Source organism: Nannobrachium achirus, assembly GCF_963921795.1.
Source record: "Nannobrachium achirus genome assembly, chromosome: 20".
NCBI lineage: Eukaryota > Metazoa > Chordata > Actinopteri > Myctophiformes > Myctophidae > Nannobrachium > Nannobrachium achirus.
Window position 1 is genome coordinate 24683320 of NC_137827.1, and position 25637 is coordinate 24708956.

Here is a 25637-nt window from a genome sequence, read left to right on the forward strand (position 1 = left end):
TAGGATTTTAGTTTCGCGACCGTTTGTAAACAAATAAAACTCCTTCCTGAAATTGTCAATAGAGTACGCACACGTACACACACAAAGCTTCCGGGGCTCTTCAAAATAAAGTGTAAGTGAATGGTGGCAGTGGCACTGTATATCCATAATAATTTGAGTTAGATGGCGTGACAATGTGCTAAGTATAAACCCGGCTTGAGTTGACGCTGCGAAGACCGACACAGAGAGAGGGAGGGAGAGGGACACAGGAAGATGACGAGAGAGAGAGAGAGAGAGAGAGAGTCAGTGTGGGGGCCAAGAAGCCCTGGTGTAATTGATGTAATGGCTGTTTATCCTTCCTGCTGCGCATCCACAGCCTAATGACAGGGTAGAACAGCAGTGGGTCCCTGTGACAAAACACTGGCACCAGCTCTGCTGGCAGGAGGCTAAGTGACTCCTCTGCCATCGCTGCTGTCCCCCCCTACCCCACCCCCTCGCCCGCCGCAAGGCCCCCTCCAACCCCCCAACCCTCCGGCCTTACTGCCCCCTTTCCCTCTCGACCTCCCTCCCCTCTTGTTTGTTTGTTGTTCAGTTGAACTCCTGATTTATCTGGTGCCCTCCTTTTATTGTCATTGGCTCTTTGTTGTTACAAAAAGAAACGCGCTCTTTTTTGTGTTTACCCCTCCGCTCCTTTCCGGCTCCTTGGCTGTTGATGATACAGCAGGAGGCCCTTGTCTTACAAGTGGAGATTAAAAAGGAAAGCTGGAGGAGAGAGAGAGAGTGAAGCGCCTGTTTGGTGTTTTTCCTTTTTTGTGGCTTCTTGAGTTGTGGATTACATTCCAACATTATTCAGCAGAGTATGTTCACAGCTTCCATTCCTTTCACTCACCCAGCCCTTCCAATATTATGGCAGAGTTGAACAGCCTTGTAAGGTGTTATACAAGAGAATTGATAGACATCTTTGGGAGGTTAATTTAATAATTACAAAACAATAATTTTAGCTGTTATCCATTTTATGAAAGTATCATCTAACAGACTTTAAACTTTTAAAAGAATTAAAGGAGCTATAGTCATCTTTTTCTTGAAAAACGGACGCTAAAATAAAAATATTGTCGAAAATATTTTATAAAAAAGATTAAGCTATGGCCAAAATGATTATTTTATCATTATTTTACGCTTTTTGTGGTAATTTTGGAATAGAAATACATATATGAAGCTTAATCTTTTTTATAAAATATTTTCAACATTATTTTATTTTTTAGCATCCGTTTTTCAAGTCAAAAAGTTGACTATAGCTCCTTTAAGAATAATTTTCAAGTTTTTAAGAAAACTGAATAAGAGAAAGAGAGAATGAAAAGAGTATACCGTATATGTACTGTATATAGAGGTTACCTCTAGTAATTTCAACAACAAACAAACAAACAAAAATGTCTCAATAATATCAACCAATGAAAATACAGAGCTGAAATAGCCATAGCATCATCACACAGGTTACTATCAAGAGCACGTTATAAACAACTGTAAGCCACTTAACTGTGTGTCTCTGGTGAACCTGAGACCTGAATGGTCACCATATGTTTCACATATAAGTATACAGAGGGAGGTCACAAGACAGTCATTAAAATGTTCAAAGCCAACCTAAAGCCTGGCTGTGGCTTCGTGACAGACATTGAGATCTCTGGGATTCTGTCCCACATGTTCTCTGTGGATGGATCCGTGTCAATAGCAAGCCTGTGTGTCATTAGTCTTACAGGAGGACATTAGCTCCTATTTCTGCCCTTTACAGAGGATTATGGGCCCCATCTTCCTCATCCCTTATGCCTAATATTATATTATATTATTAACCCTGTAAGACCCACATTTTTTAAATGTTTTTTTTGTAAGGTTTTAATAACCAAAAAGCAACAATCATAAATCATGCTCTAATTTACATTTGGGGGGATATCTTTCACAATAATAACATATGTACATATTCTAGACATTCTAATGATCACAAAAATATTACAGGCATTTTACTTATGTTTTTGTGAGTTATAGCTTCAGTGAAAAAGTGAGATGTTGTTCGTCCAGACTCTGCGAGGCTTTGTGAGCTTGTAGATCGGCTATTCCTGGCTAAGGTTCTCAGAATATGGACGCTAGGGTTCAAGTGGTTAATATAAAAAAGGAGAAAATAAAGTTTCAATCGCTCAAAGATTTGAAGGACCCCCTGTAGTAACTCTGAGGACCCCCTAGGGGTCCCGGACCCCCTGTTGAAGACCCCTGGTCTAGGGGTGACCCCAACACCGTGCTTCACACGAATAGCTTCACTTAAAACGAATAAATGAATCAGAAGGAACAGCATGCGACGTCGCTGTTGCTGTCGGCTTGATAGATAAACTCAGGCCTCTGGTTGTTATAGCGGTCAAAGTGAGCTAAAAACACATTCTAAATCTGCTGAATTCACAAATAACACAATAATGAGTTTCTTGTCATTGGTAAATACTGTCTAGACCAGAGCCCTTTGGGCACAGGCCCACTCAGGGACCACACAAGTTTGGAACGTTGCAAGTCGGGAACGATGCGAGTTGGGAATGCATTTTTTTTCCTCCATGATTTGTTGCAAAAACACACTTAACCATCATTCAACTTAACAAAAAACATCTACGGTTGCAGCCCTAGTAAATACGGTTGTCATTCCCAAACACTGACAGTGTGAACTTCACTATTATGCTGTAGTGTGGGTTCACTGTGTTATGACTCTGTACATTCAAGCATGAAGGCTTACAATGTTAGAAGGACCTATGATCATCACATCACCCTCTCCTCTTTGTCTCATGACGCACACATGTGGTGGTGATGTCAAACTCTGCCACAGGGTCGTCACAAGACATGTAAGAGGCGTGTTAATGAGGTCAGACTAGCATGTATTGGATCAAAACACGTCTAACACAATGAACACGTGCCGCGTCCACTGCCAAGCCCATCGTGGCATGCCCCAGAACATCTTTTATCTCACCCCCTTTTTATTAGACCTCTGTTACTAAGTCTTTATCTGTATCAGGGCATTAACGACTTGTGCTTTTTGCAAGTCGACTCGACTCAGTAAAAAGTTGAGTTGAAGTCGACTTTATCGTTTGATGACGTCATCACATCACACACAAACCCCCAATTATTTTGGGGGGGGGTCCCCAGATGATTAACTTAATGTGCAACATTGTTTTCTCACTCAACTGTAAACAAACCAACATAAAGTTTAAGTGTATAGAGCATGGGTATTCAACTGGCGGCCCGCGGGCCAAATGCGGCCCGCGGGGACCTTCCTTGTGGCCCCTGGACCAATTAAAAAAAAAAAAAGATTTTTGAAAAAAAAAAAAAAACTTTTTTTTTTTCTTTTTTGTGTGGAGACTAATGAACGTTATAGGTATGGTTTGCGCGATATGAAACATGAGCTTCATCTTAACATAATCACAGTAATCCCTAATCATATTCCATCATATTCAAGTGAAGAGACTCCAGTCAGAGCACTGCAGCAGAGTGGAGTACATGTGTGTCTGCGACCCACCTGATCCTCGTTGAGCATCGTTAAAGCATCAAAGAAGGCAATTGTGTGTGTAGACTGTGTACTGTCAATAAGGTCGACATCTACTCTAAGATAGCATCAAAGCCAGGTTGGCCATCACTAGTTTGATGTAGTTAGCACTAGGTTTTAAACAATTAAGAAAGCATGTGTACAGTTGTCAACTTGTTGAACAGAAATTAAGCACATTAACATGAAAAGTATTCTACTTGAAAAGTATTCTGCTTTACAATGTAGTTAGATGAAAATGTGCTTGTTTGTGAAAATGTAGTAGTGAAAATGTGGTCGTGCGCGTTGTTTCAAGTGTTCATTAGATTAATAGCTGGGGGGGGGGGGGGGGGGGTGGATACGTTAGTGCGGCCCCCGGCCCCTTGGGTTTCTGTCAATGTGGCCCCCTGGACAATTTTGTTGAATACCCCTGGTATAGAGGGTACATGCACATTTCTAAAGTGCCAATTTAAGGACTTTTGAATAGCTCTAAAATGACAAATTAAACATTGTCCAAATTGACAAATATATGAGGCAGAAATTGTGAAAATAGCCGATCTAAATGCTCACAACGCCTCGCATCGCGAGGCGTTGTGAGCATGTAGATCTGCTATTTTCACAATATAACCATGTTATACCAAATGTAATGTAGCACTGTAATATTGAATCATTCCGTCCTTGACAATAAGCAACACACTGACTGTACAGACGCACACATGGAGCAAAAATAATGATAGAAAAAAATACAAAGGATTTCGACTTTCTCTGGTGGGAGTCGACTCCGTCGACTTGTCGACTTTTTCGTTAATGCCCTAATCTGTATCAAATGTAGTGTTTATTTATTTTCTTCATATCTTATCATAAGCTGATTTTGTGCTGACATCGTACATGTCCAGTCCATATATGGGCATATGTGCACCCTCGCCACAACTTGAACTTGAAAGTGGATTTAATGTACTTTTTTGTTTTCTTTTTTTTTTAAAGATTGCACAGTAACATCGGCATATTGTTTTACAGTGGTGCACCGATGTATCGGCCGTACGTCGGCAGATATTCGCCTCGTTGACTACCATGGGTGCATCGGTAAATAATGTGACTTTTACCGATGGTGCTGGCCGATGTTCATCTGACTGGCTTGCTATGCTGGTGTTTTCTGCATGGTCTAACAATCTGCAGTTCATTTATTTATAAAAGTATCAATACATCAGTGTAGAAATATCCTGTCACAAGTAGAAGTCCTGTATTCAAAATGTACTTTGAGTAAAACTACAAAGGTATTGGCATCAAAATGTACTTAAAGTACCAAAAGTAAAAGTACTCATTGTGCAGAATGTCCCACTTCAAGTTTCTCTCCCGGTCGCTCGAGGGCCGAGCTAGGGCCTTTTATGCGCGCTGCAGTGGCGGGGGTCCTCCACTAGGCAGCACGGCCACTTTTGCCTCCGTCAAAGGGGTCCCCGGGAATTCCCTGTGAGCAGCCCCGTTGGAGGGGTCATGTTTGCTGCTACACGGGAGGCCACGGTGGTCCCTGGAGCTCTGCGATACCTCCAGGGGTCCCTGGAGGTGGTCCCCGAGTGAATGCCACTCTGCAGTCCCAGGCCGAGGCCCCAAAGTCAAATACGCAGCGGCAAGCTTCTCTTTACTGTTTTAGGATTTTTGACCCTGTAGACTTGCCGTTGTTGTACCTGAGACGGGAGATCTGACAAGAGAGATCTGCTGAGGGAGGTGCTCCACGGCTGCAGCCATACCCGTCTCGAAAATCGAGGCATTCCACCGTTGGACAATTAAAAAAATAAAAGCACTTAAAGTGTTAAGTACAGTACTTGAGTAAATGTACTTAGTTATTTTACACCACTGACTGTAACTACAGAAACATCTGTCACTTAGTAGGTATTTGTATGGCAGGCAGGTTTCATATATAGCCTTCCCTAAGGGTTTATGCTAGTGTTTTCTTGTGACCTACGGTCGCAGTTTAGTATGTGAACGGTCACAGCTTGACCGTATCTCTGTCTGTCTCTGTCTGTAAAGCCTGACACTGTGGTTCCCCTGACACATCACTGTGACATCACAGTTATGTCAGATCCTCAGAGCAGGGATCTCCATATATGGGCATAAAAGGCTGACACATCACTGTGACACCACAGGTGACATCACAGTGATTTCAGCATGCATAAAAGGGGTTGTATGTATGATGTCAGACGACAGAATCCATTATGGCCAAGACAGCTGTCGCTTCTCGCCCTTAGTCGTCTAACTGGTAAGGCAGGCTGCATTGCAAGTTCCGTTTACAGTTGAGACTCGAGAATAAACAGATTTGGTGTGGATTTACTGGACAATTTGGGAAACCTTTTTCGAGTAGGACTTAAAGAAAAGTTTGGCATTGATGGACACATTACCAGCCATGAGTTTAATCGATCTTTATAGGCTATTATTTTGTACTCGCTATGATGATTGATCGTTTTATAGGCTATATTGTTGTTGGTGCCTGTGTTGCAAGTTGGCTCTGTCTGACTGTGCACTAAGCTGCAAGTGTGTGTGTGTGGCTGTGAGCATGCGTGCGTGCGTTGTGCGCTCGTGCAGTGTGTAACTCAGTCAGTCTCCGATTTCATCAGCTTGGTTTGGATCAGTGTTGTCTGTTGTTTCCTGGTTTGTCTAATGACACTATATTCATGTGAATTTGTGCGCAATTCTAACCGCTGAGCTTGTGGGAGGATTGATATCTATTGAAGGCCTGGGTATAAAATCCACCGCCCGCCATTGCCATATTGATACTGACCATGATACTGACCATGATTCTGACCATGATACTACTGAGGACCCATGACTATGATAATGACCAGTGACCGTGATGATGTCATGATACTGACTGGGCATGATACTAACATGATACTGACCAATGACCATGATACTGAGTTACTGACCATGATCTGTCATACTGACCATGATACTGAGTTATTGACCATGATACTGTCATACTGACTATGACAAGATACTGACCATGTATTATTAATATTTTATTATTTACACATCCGTTTGCAACAGAGAGACTGTGGTGACTGAAAGTTATAAAGGCTCTATTTAGCTGGATGTCAAGCAATCTGTCTCCTGTAACAGAAGGTATATTAAACTAGTAAGCCGCCTCAGGGGACACTGGGACAGGGTCATGCTCCATATATGGGCATAAAACGGGACAAGTAATTCATTTGCAAGTGTGATTCTGGGAATGCCCATATATGGGCATGTTCTGACATCACATTGTCGACTATATATTCGCATAAAATATATGGGGCATAAGAAGGGACATCAAGCCAGAGCGTGAGGTCACAGTGACATCAGAATGAAGGGAATATCCGCACTCTCTTGAATAATGACTTTTTAAAAGTATTAATTTATTTAAACATGCACAGCAGCTGCAGTCTATTTAGAGAAACGACGCGTTTCGGCCTACTGGCCTTCCGAAACTAGAATCTGCACCAAAGAAACTACAGACCTCTCCACAAGACTCCAGCAGAGAGCGCGCCTTCTCCTAATTGCGACCGGTCAGGGAGCAGTTTACTATGAAAACCTCCACCGGCCGTCCGTCGGTCGGTCACACGTCACACGTCACACCTTTGCCCCTGCTCATATCTCCGCATCAGTATATAGGGCTTGTTTGTTTATTGTATGACATCACGCCACATCATCAGCTGTGGACTCTGTGATGTCATCGTATCGCATCAGTATATAGGGCTTGTTTGTTTATTGTATGACATCACGCCACATCATCAGCTGTGGGACTCTGTGATGTCATCGTATCTCCATATATGGTCATCTCCGTATATGGAGATATAAGTCGTCCATTGCCCAAGTATGGGCTGGTGAGGTCAGACTTTGTGTGATGCGTAGGTTATCTCCATATATGGAGATTCAACATTCCAGGCAATGCTCTCTTCCCTGGTGAGAATTGCCCCTTTATATAGGGCTTGTTTGTGTATTGTATGACATCACGCCACATCATCAGCTGTGGACTCTGTGATGTCATCGTATCTCCATATATGGCCATCTCCGTATATGGAGATATAAGTCGTCCATGCCCAAGTATGGGCTGGTGAGGTCAGACTTTGTGTGATGCGTAGGTTATCTCCTATATATGGAGATTCAACATTCCAGGTGTAACTATGGCTACCCGGTATGACGTGAGAGGTGGAGGTTGTGATATTTGTGGAGATAAGCGACCAACCGAGTTAGGGAGTCTTACTGGTGGTACTGAACCAGTTAGGAGTTCTATTGTTCCACAGTGACATCAGAGCATGATGTCAGAGTGATGTCACAGTGACAAGGGAACCAATAGACTGTAAAAATGTGTACGGACTGACGGAAGAACTGACTGAACAAACAGACAGACAGACGGAGACAAGCTACGACATTTCTCATGGTATACTGCGACCTTCGGAGCTCTAAGATTGTTTTATTAATCTGATTGAATTTGTGCTCATTAAATTGTAAGCGTGATAAAGGCTGAAATAATTTAAAACAGTGCTTTTAAATATGTATTTATTTATTTTCCTGGCTGAAAAGGGCGAATGAATAACAAAAACAAAAGCTATCGCTCAATTGTTACTTTAAACATTGGCAGCGGCCAAGAAATTCCAACCATATCGGTGCATCCCAATTGTTTTATACTTTTATTTTGTTTAGTTTCTTCATCCTCTTGCTCTGTGGTTTTCTAGGACACGTACCGGCGGGCGTCAGATGCAGCGTACCGTCACCAGGCAGATGTCCTTTGACCTGACCAAGCTGTTGGTCACCGAGGACTGGTTCAGTGACATCAGCCCCCCAGACCATGAGGGAGGCTGCTCAACATCGTCTCTGTCACCGGTAATGACACCGCGCTGGCCATCTTAACGTCACCGCTGTTACGCTATGACAGTGGTTCTCAACCATTTTAGGTTCAAGGACTCCCTGTTTGACATGCATTAGGCTACAGACCCCCATTTAATGGCATTTCTATCTACAGACCGGTCCATTTGGTTCAAATGATCAATAATGTGTAGTGTAACCCTCTCAAGGACCCCTGGGTCCCTAACCTCGCGTACATACATACCATTTTGGGTCCTTGACATTAAAGATTCTGAGAACCACTAGAAATGATATCTTAATAGGTTAATCAGAATAACATTGTCTTATTCCAGACCAGTATTGTTGACCTGATCTGTTTGTGGTCCTCTTGATGTGGCCGAACATCCAGTAGGTGATCAATTTGAAAACAAACGTGTAGACAGCAGAGCACATGAGTGGAGTGGAGTGCTGGGAAAATACTGCTCCTCGCTCCAGGGGGCTGTTGTAGCACTCGCTATTGATAGGCCACAACAGGATCGGCTTGGAGCGGAGGAACGGAGCGGAGGAAAATCCTCGCTCCAAGCCGCTCTGACACATTTTAGAACTTGCTCCCTCACGCTCGATTCAAAATAGCCCTGCACCGCTCCCACTGCGCTCCACTCACAGCCAATCCTTCGTATTGTTGTTGGACAGGTCGTTTGCTGCGAGCCAATCAGATCATCTTTAACTGGGACCGCCTGGCGTCATGGATCAACCTGACAGAGGAGTGGCCCTACAGGACGTCATGGCTCATCCTCTTCCTGGAGGAGACTGAGGGAGTGTCTGAACTGGTCACCCTGAAGACCATCTATGAGAGGTATGTACGCACACACACGCACGCACACACACACGCACACGCACGCACGCACGCACGCACGCACGCACGCACGCACGCACGCACGCACGCACGCACGCACGCCACGCACGCACGCACGCACGCACGCACACACACACACACACACACACACACACACACACACACACACACACACACACACACACACACACACACAGAGAGAGAGAGACACACACACACACACACAGAGAGAGAGACAGAGACACACAAAGTACTCAACCCCAGTACCTGAGTCAAAGGACAGACACTTCTGTCAAATGTTACTCAACTAGATGTGAAGGTTGCTCTTGCAAATTACAAAGTACATTTACTTATTAATAACAATGTGTTGTTATCAAACAAAATATAGAAGCATGTGTAAAAGCTCACACAACGTGTCTTGTAGATCTGCTATTTTCCCTATATTTAAGGACATTTAGTGTTGTCAAAAGTACATTTGTCTTAATGAAGTAAGTCTGTTTGCAGTACTCAAGTGAATGTAATTCCTTATTGTCCACCACTGCACACACCACAAATTACATGACAAACAATCCTATGAACCTTGCACATAATTCATACAGTCACACATATTCCGCTTCTATTATTATTATTTCGCCATATCTCCTCTGCTTTCCTCTCTGCAAATGAGAATAAACTTTATTTAGTTATGAATCCCATTGACCAGTAGGTGGCAGTAGAGGATCTTCTTTTCTTCCCATGCTAGTCTGCATCATCAGCCAGAGCGGTCCCTGCCACTGGCTCTCTGTGTGCCACATCAAATGGCCAGTCACAGGTCTTGTGTTTGAACACACTGCGTAACAGTCCTACCTAAAACCTAATTGCCTCATGAATGCCTACATTCAAAAAAGGGGACTTATTCTAATTACATTTTCCTGCATTTAGTCAGTAAGTGGGTTTGGTTAAACAGTCAAGGACTAAAGTCATGTTTGTTTATGCGTGTGTTTGTGTGCGTGTGTGCTTTCGTGAGTGAGTGCACTGTGTACGCGTGTGAGATTGGGAGTCATTCGCCTGCTTATAATGCACCAGGGGTGGGCAACTTTGATGATGGCGAGGGCCACTATATTTCCACCTTCACTCCAGAGGGCCACATTGCATATTTTGCTACGTCCTACTTTGTCATATCTCATACAAAAGAAGCAAAAATAGCCGATCTGCAAGATCAAAACACATCGCGCTGCGATGCGTTTTGAGCTTGTAGATCATCTATTTTTGCCTCTTTTGAATTGGAATCCTGAATTATTTTTTGCATGTGGCCCCCGGGCCGCCAGTTACCCATCAAACATATAATTTTCGAAATGTCTGAGTGTCTGTCTGAAACAGCGTTTCTCCTCAGTGGCTGGAGCAATTGATCTGAAATCGCATCACCATTAGCATATGAACACACCTGACATAACTGTGAAGCCCGTTTGTCACTTTCACAAATCATATGCTGTATATTAGCATTGTTATGGTGTATCTACTATCTATTCTGCATCTAGCATGAGGAATATCTATTCTGCATCTAGCATGAGGCAACATGTTTAACCAGCTCTGTGTGTGTGGTGTGTGTGTGCAGGCAGGCAGGCGGGTGTGTGTGTGTGCAGGCGGGTGAGTGGGCAGGCGGGCTGGGGGGGGGGGGGGACAGTATCTCTGTAGCCATTAAACGAAACGGGTATTTCTTACATTGATGCTCCTACATATTATCATGCAAGCACCAGTTAAAGTTACTTTCCATCCCTCATATACTGTATGTATGCACAGTGCACATCCCATAACCCACACACTGCACATCATTTCGGAGCTCATATCTTTGAACGGGTAAGGGCTAGTGTATGTAATACACGGACGAGAGAAGGAGAGAGAGAGGCCTTGTTGGTTGCTCTAGGTTTTTTGGGAGCTGCTGTGCATCGGTATCTGGCCTTTAAAGCTTGCACTCTGTCACAATACACTAGCGCCTGGGTCTCCCGGGGGCAGGGAATGTGTCACAGAGGCTCAGTGTCAGCCAGTCAGCCAGCTAGAGTCAGCAGCATCCCCTCCCTCCCTCCACTAGCACCATCACCAACCTCCTACACTAACTCACATCACCATCTCATTAGGGCCTCGCTTTCTGCTGTTCCTTTGTGTTTTTTCTTCTTCCGCTTGTTAGGAAACATGCATCTATTTTTCACTGTCCTCTTTGCGTTCAGGCAGCGTTAAGATTATTGCACGGGAAAGCAAAATGGACAGGGAGAAAATACAGCCTAAAGTGCAAAGAATCCCTCCCGGGAGACTGTAATTTAGCTGCAGATTCAGGCATTGTTTTGTTTTGTTTTTAACCATAGCATGCGTTTGTGCTCTCCGGGCCTGTCACAATTATTACATAATCGTCTAATCACAATTATTTGACATAATCGCGATTATTTTGTCATAATCGTCATAATCGTTTCCATGTTGAAAACAATATATTTTCATATATTGTCAAACTATTTCAAAAATAGTGGAAATAGCAGATCTACAAGCTCACGCGATGCAACGCGTTGTGAGCTTGTAGATCGGCTATTTCCATTCTATCAATGTTCTTTTTTAAGTATAAAGTTGTCAATTATGTCAGTCATTTCTTTGTATATTCATGTTATGATGTGTCATATCTGCCATGTGCAACTTAAAAGCCCACAAGCCAAATAGAAATGTGTGTAGTGTGTTACTACAATTTGACTAGCACGTCTGCAGTTGTTGGAGCCCGGTCTCCCTACTGTTGTTGACACTGAGAAAAGGGTCAGGCCAAGTGGTACTGGACGAAGCTCATAAGCGCGACACTGGCTTCAAGGCAGGGATTCCATCTCGTCAGAGCGGTAGAGGTGTTGTCTCCTCGCTAGGGGTGGGCGATATGGTGATAATTATCGTTGAGACGATACAATGTCTTCACGATATCCCTTTTAGAGGTATCGTATATATCGTGATACAATTGAGGGAGACTTGTAAAAAAAAATCTTGTTTAATCGTTAATACAGAGATTCATTGCAGAATTCAATTTAAACCTTCTTTTTGGTCTAAATCAGTAGTTCTCAACCTTTAACATGTCAATCAAGGTCTCCACTTAACTCTGACATTTGTATACTGTCAGAGTTACATACTTGTAAAGTTCAATTTAGACCTCCCAAAAGGAACCCAGAGAGTCTAGTTTTTGTCAAGTTGCTTGAAAAATAACCATAAAAACCAACGTGAAAAAGAATCGTGATAAAATTGTGTATCGTGATACAGCTTGGGAAAATATCCTGATATTGTATTTTTCCATATCGCCCACCCCTACTCCTCCTCGCACAGGAGCACACCAGGCAGGGTTCAAATACCTGGAAAAAGAACACGAAACGTCTCGGATCGCAGCTTCAACACTGAGCTCTTTATTGTGTAGCAACGACGATCTTGTTTTGGACTGAACCTCCTCCTGATGGTTGTCTCTCTAAACGGCTGCTGTGTTCAGCTGCGGCCACCGAAGGGACGGGCCTTAATGATGATGACAGGATGCTTCAAATGGGCTAAACATGGACGCCTCCTCCTAAACAGGCCTTATCGCTACATCTGATCTACCACTGACTGATAAGAACGCTAGGGCCTCTCTGTCTTCTCCGGCTTTTTTTCTCTGCCGTCCCTCCTCCCCCTATCTCTCTGTCTGTCTCTTTCTCTCGCTTTCTTTACTCTTTGAGGTTCCTTTTCTCTGTGTCAGGGGTGTCACAAGGGGTAGGAAAGTGGGACTGAGTGACTAGGGCCCAAGTTGGAGGGGCCCTAGTAACTTTAGCTATTGAAAAATAGCAGATATACAAGCTCACAGCGCGGCGCCGAGTGCTGCGCTGCGAGCTTGTAGATCTGCTATTTTTCAAAAGTCGTGAAAATGTGTGCAAATCTTTGAATATATGTATTTTTTAAGCGAACATTTGTAACTCAAATTTTGCTTCTGGGGTGTCCCTGGAACTAAATATTTTGAGATGGGGGTCCGTGGCCAAATTCATATCATTTTGGGGGTCCTTCACATGAAAAAGTTTGAGCATCACTGACATGGAAACATAGGTTTCTTGGCACACATTTTCACAATCTTTCAAAAATAGCAGATCTACAAGCTCGCAGCGCGGCACTCGGTGCCGCGCTGTGAGCTTGTAGATCTGCTGTTTTTCAATAGTTAACATTCATGGGGGGCCCACAGTGAATCCTTGTACCCAGGGCCCAGAATTTGGTGTGACGCCCCTGCTCTGTGTGACTCATACTGAGTACAGTATGGCGAACGATGGACAGGACAGACAGGCCTCTCTGAACCGCAGGCCCCTCTGTGTCTGTGTGTCTGTCTGGTTGAAGAATGCTCACTTGACAAATGCATAGCTTGCTTCTTCTTGCTTCCCCCTTCAACTGTCATCCTGCGGTCAGCCCACACACACGTGTACACATACATACATTCACAAATACACATACGTACGTACAAACATACAAACAGCATAGCACTTGTCTCTTAACCTAAACCACTTAAAAACCCTATATCGTTGTTGTCGGATGGAAACCTTGTATCATGTCCAAAACTAGTGAAAACAGCAGATCTACAAGCACACAACACCTCGCGATTTGTGTGCTTGTAGATCTGCTGTTTTCACTAGTTTTGTGCGACAGTCTTGTATGATGAAGCAGGGCTTTGCTTTACCAAAAAACTTACACATTTGAAACTTGGAGATACGAGGTTTCTGCCCGACAGTGACGATATACTCGATATACTTTGTTGACCGCAGTTCCCCCAGAGGTCTATGCTTTGTCTCCTCCTGCCAAAAATAGCCGATCTACAAGCTCACACATGCGCGACACGTTGTAGCATTTACAACCGTGTTTACATTTAAGCACCATAATAGGTGATTAAATGTTCACCTATTACGGCATGCCCAGAAACGAGGAATGTTAGGGTTCATGTGGTCCGTTCAGTTCGAATTGTCGAGCTATTCCTGCCCCATCATGTTAAAGCATTAGCATTAGCTAATGGTTTAACCCGTTGGTATTAGTCGATGCTTTGAACGGGGACAGGAGTTAATGGTTGTCAGACCATGGTGGTTTGTGCTATCAGAAGGTAACAAAGTAGCAGTCAGAATCGTATCTCGCTGCTAGTGGTCTATCTTTACATTTCTATTCTTTTTGCACGAGTTCATACTAAGCCCTGTGTGTTTTCTGAGCTAACAAAGGAAATCATGCTAGATAGATATAGACAGACACACACACACACACACACACACACACACACACACACACACACACACACACACACACACACACACACACACACTATTTCTATCATGATTTCCTTTGTTAGCTCATTAAAACAATGACCAATAGATAGCCGAGGTCTTATGTGCATGTGTGTACGGCGTCTGTATGCATGTTGTTTTTGTTTGTGTGTGATTTTCACATAGCATGGCTGCACACGTCCCCAGAGCATTACTAAGTGAATATATTAGTGGTGAAGTGAACGCGGGGGTGAGTCAACTCCTTATAGGTCAGCTGTCGCCCTGCATCTCAGTCACAAGGCTGGCTGTGCTACTCTGCTCATCCTCTGTAGCACACATATCCTGGACCACAGTGGTTCTCAAAAGGGCCTTTTACACTGGCAAAGAACCGCTTCTGGTTCTTTCTCCCGCCTATGGGATGAACCAGAAGTGAGCTTTCCCCCCGAGAACCGGAGTTGGTTCCGAACGGGAACCACAAAATCCTTGGTTCCTCTGGTTCAATCATGCTTCAATCTGGTGGAAACGCAAGCCGGTTAGCAAGAACGAACCAAGGTTCCAAGAAAGTTGAACCGGCACTGGTTCTGGTTCTGCCGGTGGAAAAGGCCCCGAAGTGGATTCTCGGGACTTTGTGGGTTACTTTATGGGGGTCTAAATTGACCCATACAAGTCTGTAACTCTTAACAGCATACAAATGGAACCAAATGGACCCTAACGGGTCCATTTGGTCGGGTCCATTTGGTTCCATTTGTATGCTGTCAGAGTTAAGGGGAGACCTTGACGTGTAAAAGTTTGAGAACACTGCTGTACCACACAGTAGAGCTCTTCAGGGGTCCCAAAAAATGGAACTGTCTCAAATTTGTTTCCGATTCCGGAAAAAATACCAAACGACAAAACCAAACCCAAGTGGCCCCGAAAAAATTGTGTCCGAATCGTTCCGACTTTCTTTCTTTTTTTTGGTTGCCCTGAAACATTTTGATGCATTTTCTTAACCAGCTCAGAAGAAATTCAAACGATTTAATTAACAACCTGTGTTCACTGTTTAGTAAAACTCGTTTTAAATCAGTGTGTGTTATTTAAAATCAAACCTCGGTTCGAAGTGGAGCGGTGAATTTGAGCAGCTGTACCCTATGTGAGTGAGTGAGTGTAAACTGTGCCTGTGAGTGAGTGGTGAGTGTGCCTGGCCTGCACAAAACAGCGCCCCTCCTTTAACTAGTGTGTTGTGTGTGGCCACTCAAGGTATTGCCAGACTACGGACGGACGGACACAGCCAGCCAGCCAGCCACATACCCACGGATATACCTGTTCATTGGGAGCGCTTTCACCGCTCCAAAAATGGCTATAAGACTAAACACCTCCATCATTACAACAGCGTGCACCTCGCTTCCCAAAATGATTATGCCCCCCGCCCCCCCACACACACCCCACCCAATCTTCTCCATTGCTCACACACAAACATGCACGCCGCCAAAATGGCTAAAAGCTGTTTTTAGCAATTTTGCCTGGCAGCGGCTTGCGCGCGCGAAGGCTGTGAAGTGTCATCGTGGGACACGACGAGAGGAGCGAGAAAGAGTGTACCCATAATTCCTGCAGCCTTTTAGTTGGGCAGGTTCAGCCCCTCTTAATCTGATGGAGAATGTGTGTAATCAGTTAATAACCTCAGCCATTTCTGTCATTAACAGTAAGAACGGGGCTGCCCAGGCCTGCTAATGCTGGCTACCAAGGGAGAGACTGGGAAACAAAGATGCCAATGTGTTTTAAGGGGACATGGGCTCCAATCAATCAAGCTCTCTCACACATAAAACACACTCTTAACTCTCTCGTCCCACACGCACGCACGCACGCACACACACGCACACACACACACACACACACACACACACACACGCTTACACACAGAATATGGTTAACGTGTTTGTCTCACTAGTTCTGCGGTGAAAACTACAAATTACACCTCGAGCCGTGAGCCAGCACCCGGGCCTGCCTAACACACTTAGTGAAATTGAAAAGAAAACAAACGAGAAGCGTTTTGGACATATTTACGGCTGTCAAATTTACAAACCTAGATTTGTGCATTTGAATATTGCTCATTATGCCATTGGCAAATTGAATTTGGAGCCCGGGGATTGTATCTGTTTTTAACAAAGTGATCTGCAAGCTTCTCATTTGCTCCCCCTCGGTAATCAACAGCTCCTCTCCTTTCTTTAGTCGCGCAATTCATTTTCATTGTTTTATTTGTTCATATTTCTAATGCAGAACTTTACTCTGATAGTGTGAAAAAGGATATGAATATGGAAATGGCCTCGTAAGGTAAATTTAAATGAACACTGGTCTTTACTATCCTCTTTGTTCCACAACAGAGGCGTCAATTGGATATGGCAAGGTATGGCAGCTGCCATACCTTGGCTACAGGTGGAAAAAATTAAATGTACTTCTTAAAATAAATTCATCATGCCTGTTGCTAAGGTATGGCAGCATGACTGGTGTCTTGCATGCGCGCCACTGTTCCACAAATTAAAGCTTCCACTACAGTATTTCCAGTCATCGTGCTTGCCTTGTGCATTTATATACTCCCATGTTTCTGCTTGGAGGCAATAGCCATTCAGCAAAGAGTCGCACTTTTTCGTCCGTCACGGCTTCTGATCAAATATAAAATATCCGTATTGTACGGTACTTTTAGCCTTTTTAATAGTCTGCGCGTGTCAGCTAAAATGTGTGATGTGCGGAGGCCGGTTGAGCAGGGTCCCTGTTAAGGGTTTCTCTCTCTGGAAGTCCAGATCCCATGTTCACAATGGAGGAGGGAGAGAAAAGGAAAAAAGTGTTGCTGGTCCACCGAGCAAGTTCCTGGTCCGCTCTGCTCTGACATCTGGTGCCCTGTCTGTGCCAGGATGCCCCTGCCGCACGCACCACTGTGTTCCTGGCACTACACCTGAATCTGCTGCACGCACGCACACACATGCGTGCATACACACACACACACACACACACACACACACACACACACACACACACACACACACACACACATATTTGAAGGCACACGTGCACCAATGCAAACTTGAAGCTGCACACAAACATACACATATACACTTTAACATAATGCGTATACACCTGAAATCACACATAAAACTGGCAGACGTGGTGCCCATGCACACACACACACACACACACACACACACACACACACACACACACACACACACACACATACACACACGTGCGCGCACACACAGCTCTCACACCAGTGCAGGAGCATATGTCACCCCCCACTCCTTTGAGAATCAGTGTAATTAATCAGACCCCAAGATGCAGCCTGGGTTCAACAAACATGCACGTGCTCTCTCACACACACACACACACACACACACACACACACACGCGCACAGACACAGACACGTTCATGCACAGCGTGAGAGACAGAACGGAGCAGAGACAGACATGGAGAAATATAGTTTCTGTGCTTCTGTTGTAGCTTTTCTTAGCCCTCATGTTCTCGCACTATGCAGTACCTGTCACATTGGTTAGCCTAAATTTGCATTATGCATCCACTCCCTATTTCCAGTATGCTGTCCGCGGGCTTGTGACATATCACAGTTATAGCCGCATCTCATTGTCTGTGTGTGCATTTCGCAAAAACACTCCATCATTGCAGAGTTAATGTTTTCTCTCCTTTTTTCTCTTTGACTTTTTCATGTTCTCTTTCATGGGAGTTGTCTGTAACACTTTCTGCTCATTATATATGCTTTGAACAATCATACTCGTGTTTAAGATTGTTCACTTATCAGAATTCTTCAACGTTTTCTGGCCAGGGACCCCTTAGTTGAGAGAGAGATGAAGCAGGGACCCCCACAACCCGATCATAGATTCCATATAGTTTCATCGTTTGACAGCACAATCTTCAGTGTATTTTGGATTCATGTCAATTTGTGTTTTCAGATATTTAACCACTTGAACCGTCAATACTTAATAATCTTGACCTTTCACTCTGTACTTAGTCTGCTCTTTTTGCCCTCTACACCAAACCCCTTTGCCTAAAATAGCCGATCTACAAGCTCACGTGAGCTTGTAGATCTGCTATGTTTGGCTAAGGTTCTCAGAATATGGACATTAGGGTTCAAATGGTTAATTTAAAAAAAGGAGAAAAAAGTTTCTATCAGGGCCCGCTGTAGTAACTCTGAGGACCCCCTAGGGGTCCCGGACGCACTGTTGAAGACCTTTGTTCTAAACTTTTCAACTAATGACACTTGAGATGAGCACACACATGGCGGCAACGCACTTCAGCCCTAATTAGAGAGCCACTTCTCTCGTAACACTGAAACATTAAGACGACACTCTCTTCATTCAGGATTACTGTAATTGGCACAATTATTGTAATCTGGTCTCAATTACGTGTCAAGATGAAGTGCGCCGTTCCGAGGCACAATCGGCGCGATTCCCTTTTATGAGAAATCCTCTAATAAGCCCTTAAATACGCCCCACCATGAAAGGAGAGATCCATTTCGTCACTTATGGCGATTACTTTTGAACTTTCTCTGCCCTTGTCTTTTGTCGTCGCACCATTGCCCATTAGTATTAACACATCACCATTATCACGTTGGCCACTTGTCAGGAATCTACGTACTGGTATGTACGAATGCTATGGAGCATTTCACCCTCTGGCTATCTCTCCCCACTGGGGGACCCCATTGTCCCTTAGCTAAATCCCTCCAGGAGTTTTTTTTTTTTTCGGTGGAAGACGGGACTGGAACTGGTAATTCGATCGCTCAATGCGACGCCATTTGCCAAGAGGCCCTAAAGCGTGTGTGAATTGCAAAGCTGGTGCACGGCCATCTACTTTCCCCAATAGAGCTCAGCCACCGTCCCTCATAGGAGATGAGGCTTCCTCATTGAGTTTACAGACGGTGTCGCTGATGAAACCGGACTGATCTCCAGATAGGATGGAGAGAGAGAGAGAGAGAGAGAGAGAGAGAAGCAGGTGTGACTGGGATGAGACGAGGACGTAGAGGCGGTGCAGTGGAACGACAGAGGTTAGAGAGGGGCGGAGTGACAGAGCTGAAGAGACTGCAGAGGCAGGAGGAGGAGACGGAGGCAGGGCAGCGCGGCCTCAGGGGTAAACTGAGGTGAAGGAATTACGGCGCCTTGAATTCCAGCGCGGATCGGACCATAAATCTACACTACAGTGCCGCTACACAGCGATACTGTTACAGGATCTGATCTGCTGGGCGGGCGGTGCGGTGCGGCCACGTCTCAGGTGCGCTCTGAGCCTCAGGTGATGGCGGCTGCTGCTGCCTCAGAGCAAGGTGGGACTGTGTCCAGGTGGCGGTCGCTCTCACGCACACATTGTCCACATTGCAGCCACACACACACACATCCGCCCCTGGCTCTCATATGGCCATATTTATACAGTGGGAGTGGTCCTCTGCTGCCGGTACCGTCCTACCCATCTGTTGTGTGTGTGTGTGTGCGTGCGACTGTGTGTGTGTGTGTGTGTGTGTGTGTGTGTGTGTGTGTGCGTGCGCGTGTGCGTGCATGCATGTGTGCGTGAGAGGCCCACACACACTCATCCCTCAGGTGTTTGGCTGCGGTGACTAAAGTATGAATCAGGCTCGGCTCCATCACCAAACTCCCACTGAGCAGCTCAGAACGGTCAAAAACAAAAACAACAGCCAAGGCATACAGGTGACATGGGAGTAGGTGTAATTTGTGTGCTGTGCAGGCATTTCTGTTAGGTTGGATAAGTGTGTGTGTGTGTGCGTGCGTGCGTGTGTGTGTGTGTGCGCGCGCGCGCACGTCAAATCACGTGCATGTGTACATGAACCCCGCGAGGTCAAAGCGAACGTCATGTAGCATTCTTTGTTTGCAAATCCTTAAAGCCTTTTCATTGCTGCTCATAAGCCGAGGTTGAAGGATTAAGCTAATTGGTCTGAAACAAGAGAACTAGACTCCAGCTCCTTTTTCTTTTTTGTGTGTTTGAGAGAGGAAAAGGGCTTCTTTTACAAAGCATAGTGAATCATTTAGAACGATCTACAGGCCTTTATCGTACCTCTGGGAGCGCTAGTAGTCTAGATGTTCCATTAGCGATGACAAGCTGAATTTTACTTTTTAAATGATGCGACGATGTTATGCATGCACAGAAAATGACCAATAAAAAGTTAACTTCCACCATTTATTTTGGGGGGTGCATGTGTCAGTGACTGAGAGAAAGAGCAAGCTATTATGAGGGAAACTGTGAAATACTGGGGATGCGGCGTGACTGACAGGAGAGATTGTAAAAGTAATATCTTGGCAACAAGAAAGTCCTCCTTTTGTTCAGGTATTATTCATCCTGCCACCACAGAAGATCAAGAACCGAAGTAGAGATTAGAACAGTGTGGGGATCCACAATGGAGGGCCTTTGCTGCTCGTGTGCTGCTGATGTGGATGTGACTCCAGTGATTTTTCCTTCTTGGTGGTAGAAGGTGGTAGGCAGGTTATAAATAGCAGTGTGGGGGATGTGAACGCGTGGGGCTTGGGGGGGGGGGGGGGGGGGGGGGCTGACCTTTAAGTGGGCACTGAGACTCGTCTCAAAGCCACAAAGAGAGTGCCCTGGGCGCACTTGATCTTCAGTTGCAGGCGCGCACACATGTACATGCATGCATGCATGCAGGCACACGGCAACCCCAGACGGCCACTTTGATGTGGCAGTCTGGGTCCCCAAATGTCAATGGAGGTCAGACCCAATGGGTGTGGGTGTGGGTGTGTTTGTTTGTTTTAGGAAGAGGTGGCTCATGGCTGTAGAGATAAAGGAAGTCTACAGTATGTGTGCAAAGCAAGAAGTGCTTCCGGAAATGCCACTCTCTCTCACTCTCTCTCGCGCTCTCCCTTTCTCTGCAAAGCCCTCGAGAGGCGAGCCAAAGGAATTAGCCTATACAGGCAGAATGAAGGATCACTGAGTCCTTTTCCCCCTCCCCATTTCTGCTTTTAAAGCAGCTTTTAATTCTGCCCATGATCTTGCAGCCCAGCCACTGTACAGCTTAAGGATTTAGCTATCAGATTTGTATGCTAGGCTTTCGCAGAACGATGTGGTGTGTATGTTCCGAGAGGGAAGTTGTTAATAATCTGGCCTCCTGCAAGGCTCCCCTCTCTGCCTTTTACTCACACATGAAGTGCAGGGGAGCAGCGATTCTAATCATCGGCACCCAGTTTCTTACTCTGCCCTCTCTCTCTCTCTCTCTCTCTCTCTCTCTCTCTCCCCCTCTCTTCCTCTCTCTCTCTCTTTAGTGCACGCTTGCTCTTTCGATTTCTCCTCATCCTTCCCCAATCCATATTTCTGATGAGGCAGTATATTTTTAATAAAGTTAACTGGAGGATTAGTGGCTGGACCGTTTTCAGCCTCATTGACAATCAGAAGGATCAGCCTCATAATGACACCAGACCACAGGTCCATTACTTCCTTTGCATCCAAGATGTTTCCCCTCCCGAGGACGAGCGGATTTGTCTTTGAGTGAAGCAGTCTCTGCCCTGCCCAACCCTGCGTCATATCAACCCGTCATTATGGCGATCGAACACCGAACCATGCGTTCTCCACGGCTCAATTAATGTCAAGAATGCCTCTTTCCATTACCATTTAGCCTCGCTAACTGTGCCGCGGTCCAGGGATGCTCCAGATATCGCCATTAATCTCTCCTGACTCCACTACGGCCCGTAGAATACTCCAAAAACCCCTCTCACATAAATCACAGAGCTCTGAGGTTTCACGTTGTAATATTCGTCAAGAACTCGGGGGCTTTAGTGGCTGTGAACGTAGGGTTCAACTAAGGTTTTTGGGGTCTGGAACAGGGTGGTTCAGGATTTTTATTTTTTTTCTCTTTGCGCCACACATGAGTTTAATCAACATTTCAGAGAAATTCAGAGTCCCGAGCCCGTTTCACCAAGAGGCCGCTCGTTTTTTTTTTATCAGACTGGTGTGTTTCCCATTAGCCTGCTTGTCTCTGCGGTCCGCTCAGGGATGCAAAGGTCCAGCTTTAGTACATAGGAATGGCAATTACCGGCCAAAGCTCTGCCACGAATGTATACGGTAACCAGAGACTGTCATGAGTTGTGTCAGTTGGCAGTGGCGTGACCCAGAGGCCACAGAAGGCGACAGAAAGAGAGAGGGGAGGAGGATTCATGCAACGTGAAGCATTTGAATCAAATCAAGGAAATATGAGTGTGCGTGCGTGCGTTTATGTGTGTGCGCGCGTGCACGCGCGCTAAGTAGACGCAGGACATGGCGTCGTCTAAAGTGAAAACATATTCATGCTCTCCCTTTCTGCCTTCGGGGGGGCTAAGGGCTTGGCAGAGCCTCTCCGTAACAATAACCTCTCTCAGTGTTGATGCTCCCGAGTCCACGCGCCAGCTTGTCGGCCCTGTCTGCTGCCCGCTGTGTGCCTGGAGAGGGGCCTCCTCGGGTTCACCCACCCACCCGCCTGGCAGACACGTGTGCCAAGCTGGTTCGACACGACTCGGGCCGTGAGAGGAATGCAATGAACCTGGGCCCCGGTTGGCTAAGCTTTGCCCACGCGCCGTTGTTCCGGTCCCAACAATATACTGTCATTGATTCTCTTCATAAGCCAATCTCTCTATGTCTCTCTTTCTCGCTCTCTCTCCCTCTCTTTCTTTCTTCCCTGGGCCCCTTTATGGAAATGTTTGGCTGCGTGGCCACCTCTTTTGTGGCCACACGGCGTCCGTGGCACAGAAGGTTGGCTGTGAGGCGAAGTCAAGTGGCACATTCAGGCATCCAGCGCCAGCAGAGAGGATGGGATGGGTGGGTGGGGCGGCTCTGGGGGAGTTCACAGGGATAGAGACATGAATTCTGCCCTTCTCCGTCAGCTGCAGTGTGTGGGAGGTTGAGAGGCAGAAGAAAGGCTGCGCTGCAGTCGGCTTTGGGACCTATTAGCATTTAGGATAAGCTCAGAAGCCTCCCAGCGGCCGCGCCACACAGACACTGGACGGATGGGCCTAAGCGGCTGCACTGCCACAGCTCTAAGCCGGGGTCCCATCAATGGGGCCCATTGTGTGGGGATGGCTGCGGGGAGGCCTGGTGCACTTTATCTCGCTTGTCCTCAATCTGTTTAACCCATTTAGGCCTAGAATTATTGAATGCTTTAACCAGTGAAAAATAGCAGATATACCAGCTCACAGCGCGGCACCGAGTGCCGCGCTGCGAGCTTGTAGATCTGCTATTTTTGAAAAATCGTGAAAATGTGTGCACATTTTTCAATATATATTTTTCAAAGCAGACTTTTGTAACTCAAATCTCTGCTTCTGGGGGGGTCCCTGGAACAACATATTTTGAGATAGGGGTCTGCGGCCGAATGAATGTAATTTTGGGGGTCCTTGACATGAACAAGTTTGAGAACAGCTGATTTAGAGGGAGGATTTTGAAGTCGGGTCAAAGATCGGGACAAAGATATTCAAAGACTTGCACACATTTTTCACGATTTTTCAAAAATAGCAGATCTACAAGCTCGCAGCGCGGCACTCGGTGCCGCGCTGTGAGCTTGTATATCTGCTATTTTTCAATAGTTAAAGCATAACATAATGGTTAAAGTGGTTCAAATCTAAGGCGACGCGGGCGCGTTCCAGGGATTTGAGAGTTAAAAGTAACGCGCCGGCTTCCTCTGCTGCGAAACCAGAGCATCCATCTTTTGTCAGCCGGTGACTGATTGCTGATAAGAATGACTTTGTTCATCACGCCTAACTCATCTGCTCACTGTGAGGAAAGGCTGACTGCGTCAGAAGCGATTAGCGTCAATTACTTGATGCCCACGTCAACTACTCATCATCAATTGACTCTGAAGGACGTCATTTGAAGTGGTTAAGTCTCAGTGACATATCGCTGTTGTCTGTTAAACAGTAGATGAACGATGGGCCTAAACACGCCGGCAAGTCACACTAAAGGCTAAGGCGAATGTCAGCGCAACAGTTTGTTATTTAGTCCCTCTTCCTTTCTCTCCTTCCTTTGTACAAGCCTATAATCCTATAATTATTTTCTATCTTTAGTTGTGTCTTAAAAGCACACGTCTTCTATTCATCCAGGCACAAGTCCATATCTAATGTCCCATTCTCTCATTGTCCTGGCATGGCCTGCCGTGTGGCGTGAGCTGGCCAGTCTTACCTGCTGACCATGGCTGAGCAGCAGGGCCAGCCAGCTGGGGACCTCCGCCTGTGCGCATCTCTCTCTATCTGGGTACGGCTCCGTGATCAATGCCTCCTTCTCATTCTTCTCACCGGGCCCCTAGTTGTCTTTGGAAGATGCTGCCGTCTGCGCGGGCCGCGTGCTTCCACGGCACCGCAGCACGCCAGAGCAAACACGCGGGTCGGCGGAGTAGGAACGATTGTAGCAAGCTGCTCGTTGGACACCACTGCTGCATGCATGTGCCAGGGAGTCTGGTGTATTGTCACTTGGCTGGCTTTCCAAAACAGCTGACTGTGTTAATGAGGCAGTGAGAATAGGCTACTTGTTAAGGCTTTCTTATCGCATATTAGTTCTGATTCTGAATAACTGAGCTTTGATGTCAAGATTTAAATGAATTTTCTCATCATCTGCAATTATGTTCATACAGTTGCAACGGTCCTAAATGTGACGTTCAGATTTGATCTGGGTTTTATTTTAGGCACCACATTCAGTAAACAATGCACTAGGGATCCAGCCGAGTTCTCTGTTGGAATGCACTATAAAAGGCTTTTGATTCCTTCAAAATCATTTTCGAGGGTTTTCTCAGTATAGGAAAAGGAAATGCCCTGCTTGTGTGTGTGTGTGTGTGTGTGTGTGTGTGTGTGTGTGTGTGTGTGTGTGTGTGTGTGAGTGTGTGAGAGAGAGAGAGAGAGAGAGAGAGAGAGAGAGAGAGAGAGAGAGAGAGAGAGAGAGAGAGAGAGAGAGAGAGAGAGAGAGAGAGAGAGAGAGAGAGAGAGAGAGAGAGAGAGAGAGAGAGAGAGAGAGAGAGAGAGAGAGAGAGCGCATGTGTGTGTGAGTCACTGGCTCCTGTTGGTCTGTGTCCATAGACCCACAAATAAACAGCAGTAAGCCAGCTGGAAATGGGAAACGGCACAAGATCCTCCTCTCACACAGTCTGTATACGGGTTAATGTTCAGTTCATGGGAAAAGGAATCAGACGCACACACACACGAACACCATCACGTGCGCCACGGACACGCACACTTTCCCTCATTAATG

At 45.6% G+C, this 25637-nt stretch overlaps 1 protein-coding gene across 1 annotated transcript in view; it reads left to right on the forward strand.

The window, feature by feature from the left end:
* kidins220a (kinase D-interacting substrate 220a) overlaps nt 1-25637 on the forward strand; it is an 85657-nt gene that overhangs the window by 33058 nt on the left and 26962 nt on the right. The window contains 5 exon segments of the mRNA XM_080750761.1: nt 8230-8244; nt 8246-8332; nt 8334-8348; nt 8350-8377; nt 9032-9194. Of these exon segments, the coding sequence (XP_080606887.1) occupies nt 8230-8244; nt 8246-8332; nt 8334-8348; nt 8350-8377; nt 9032-9194 (308 nt within the window).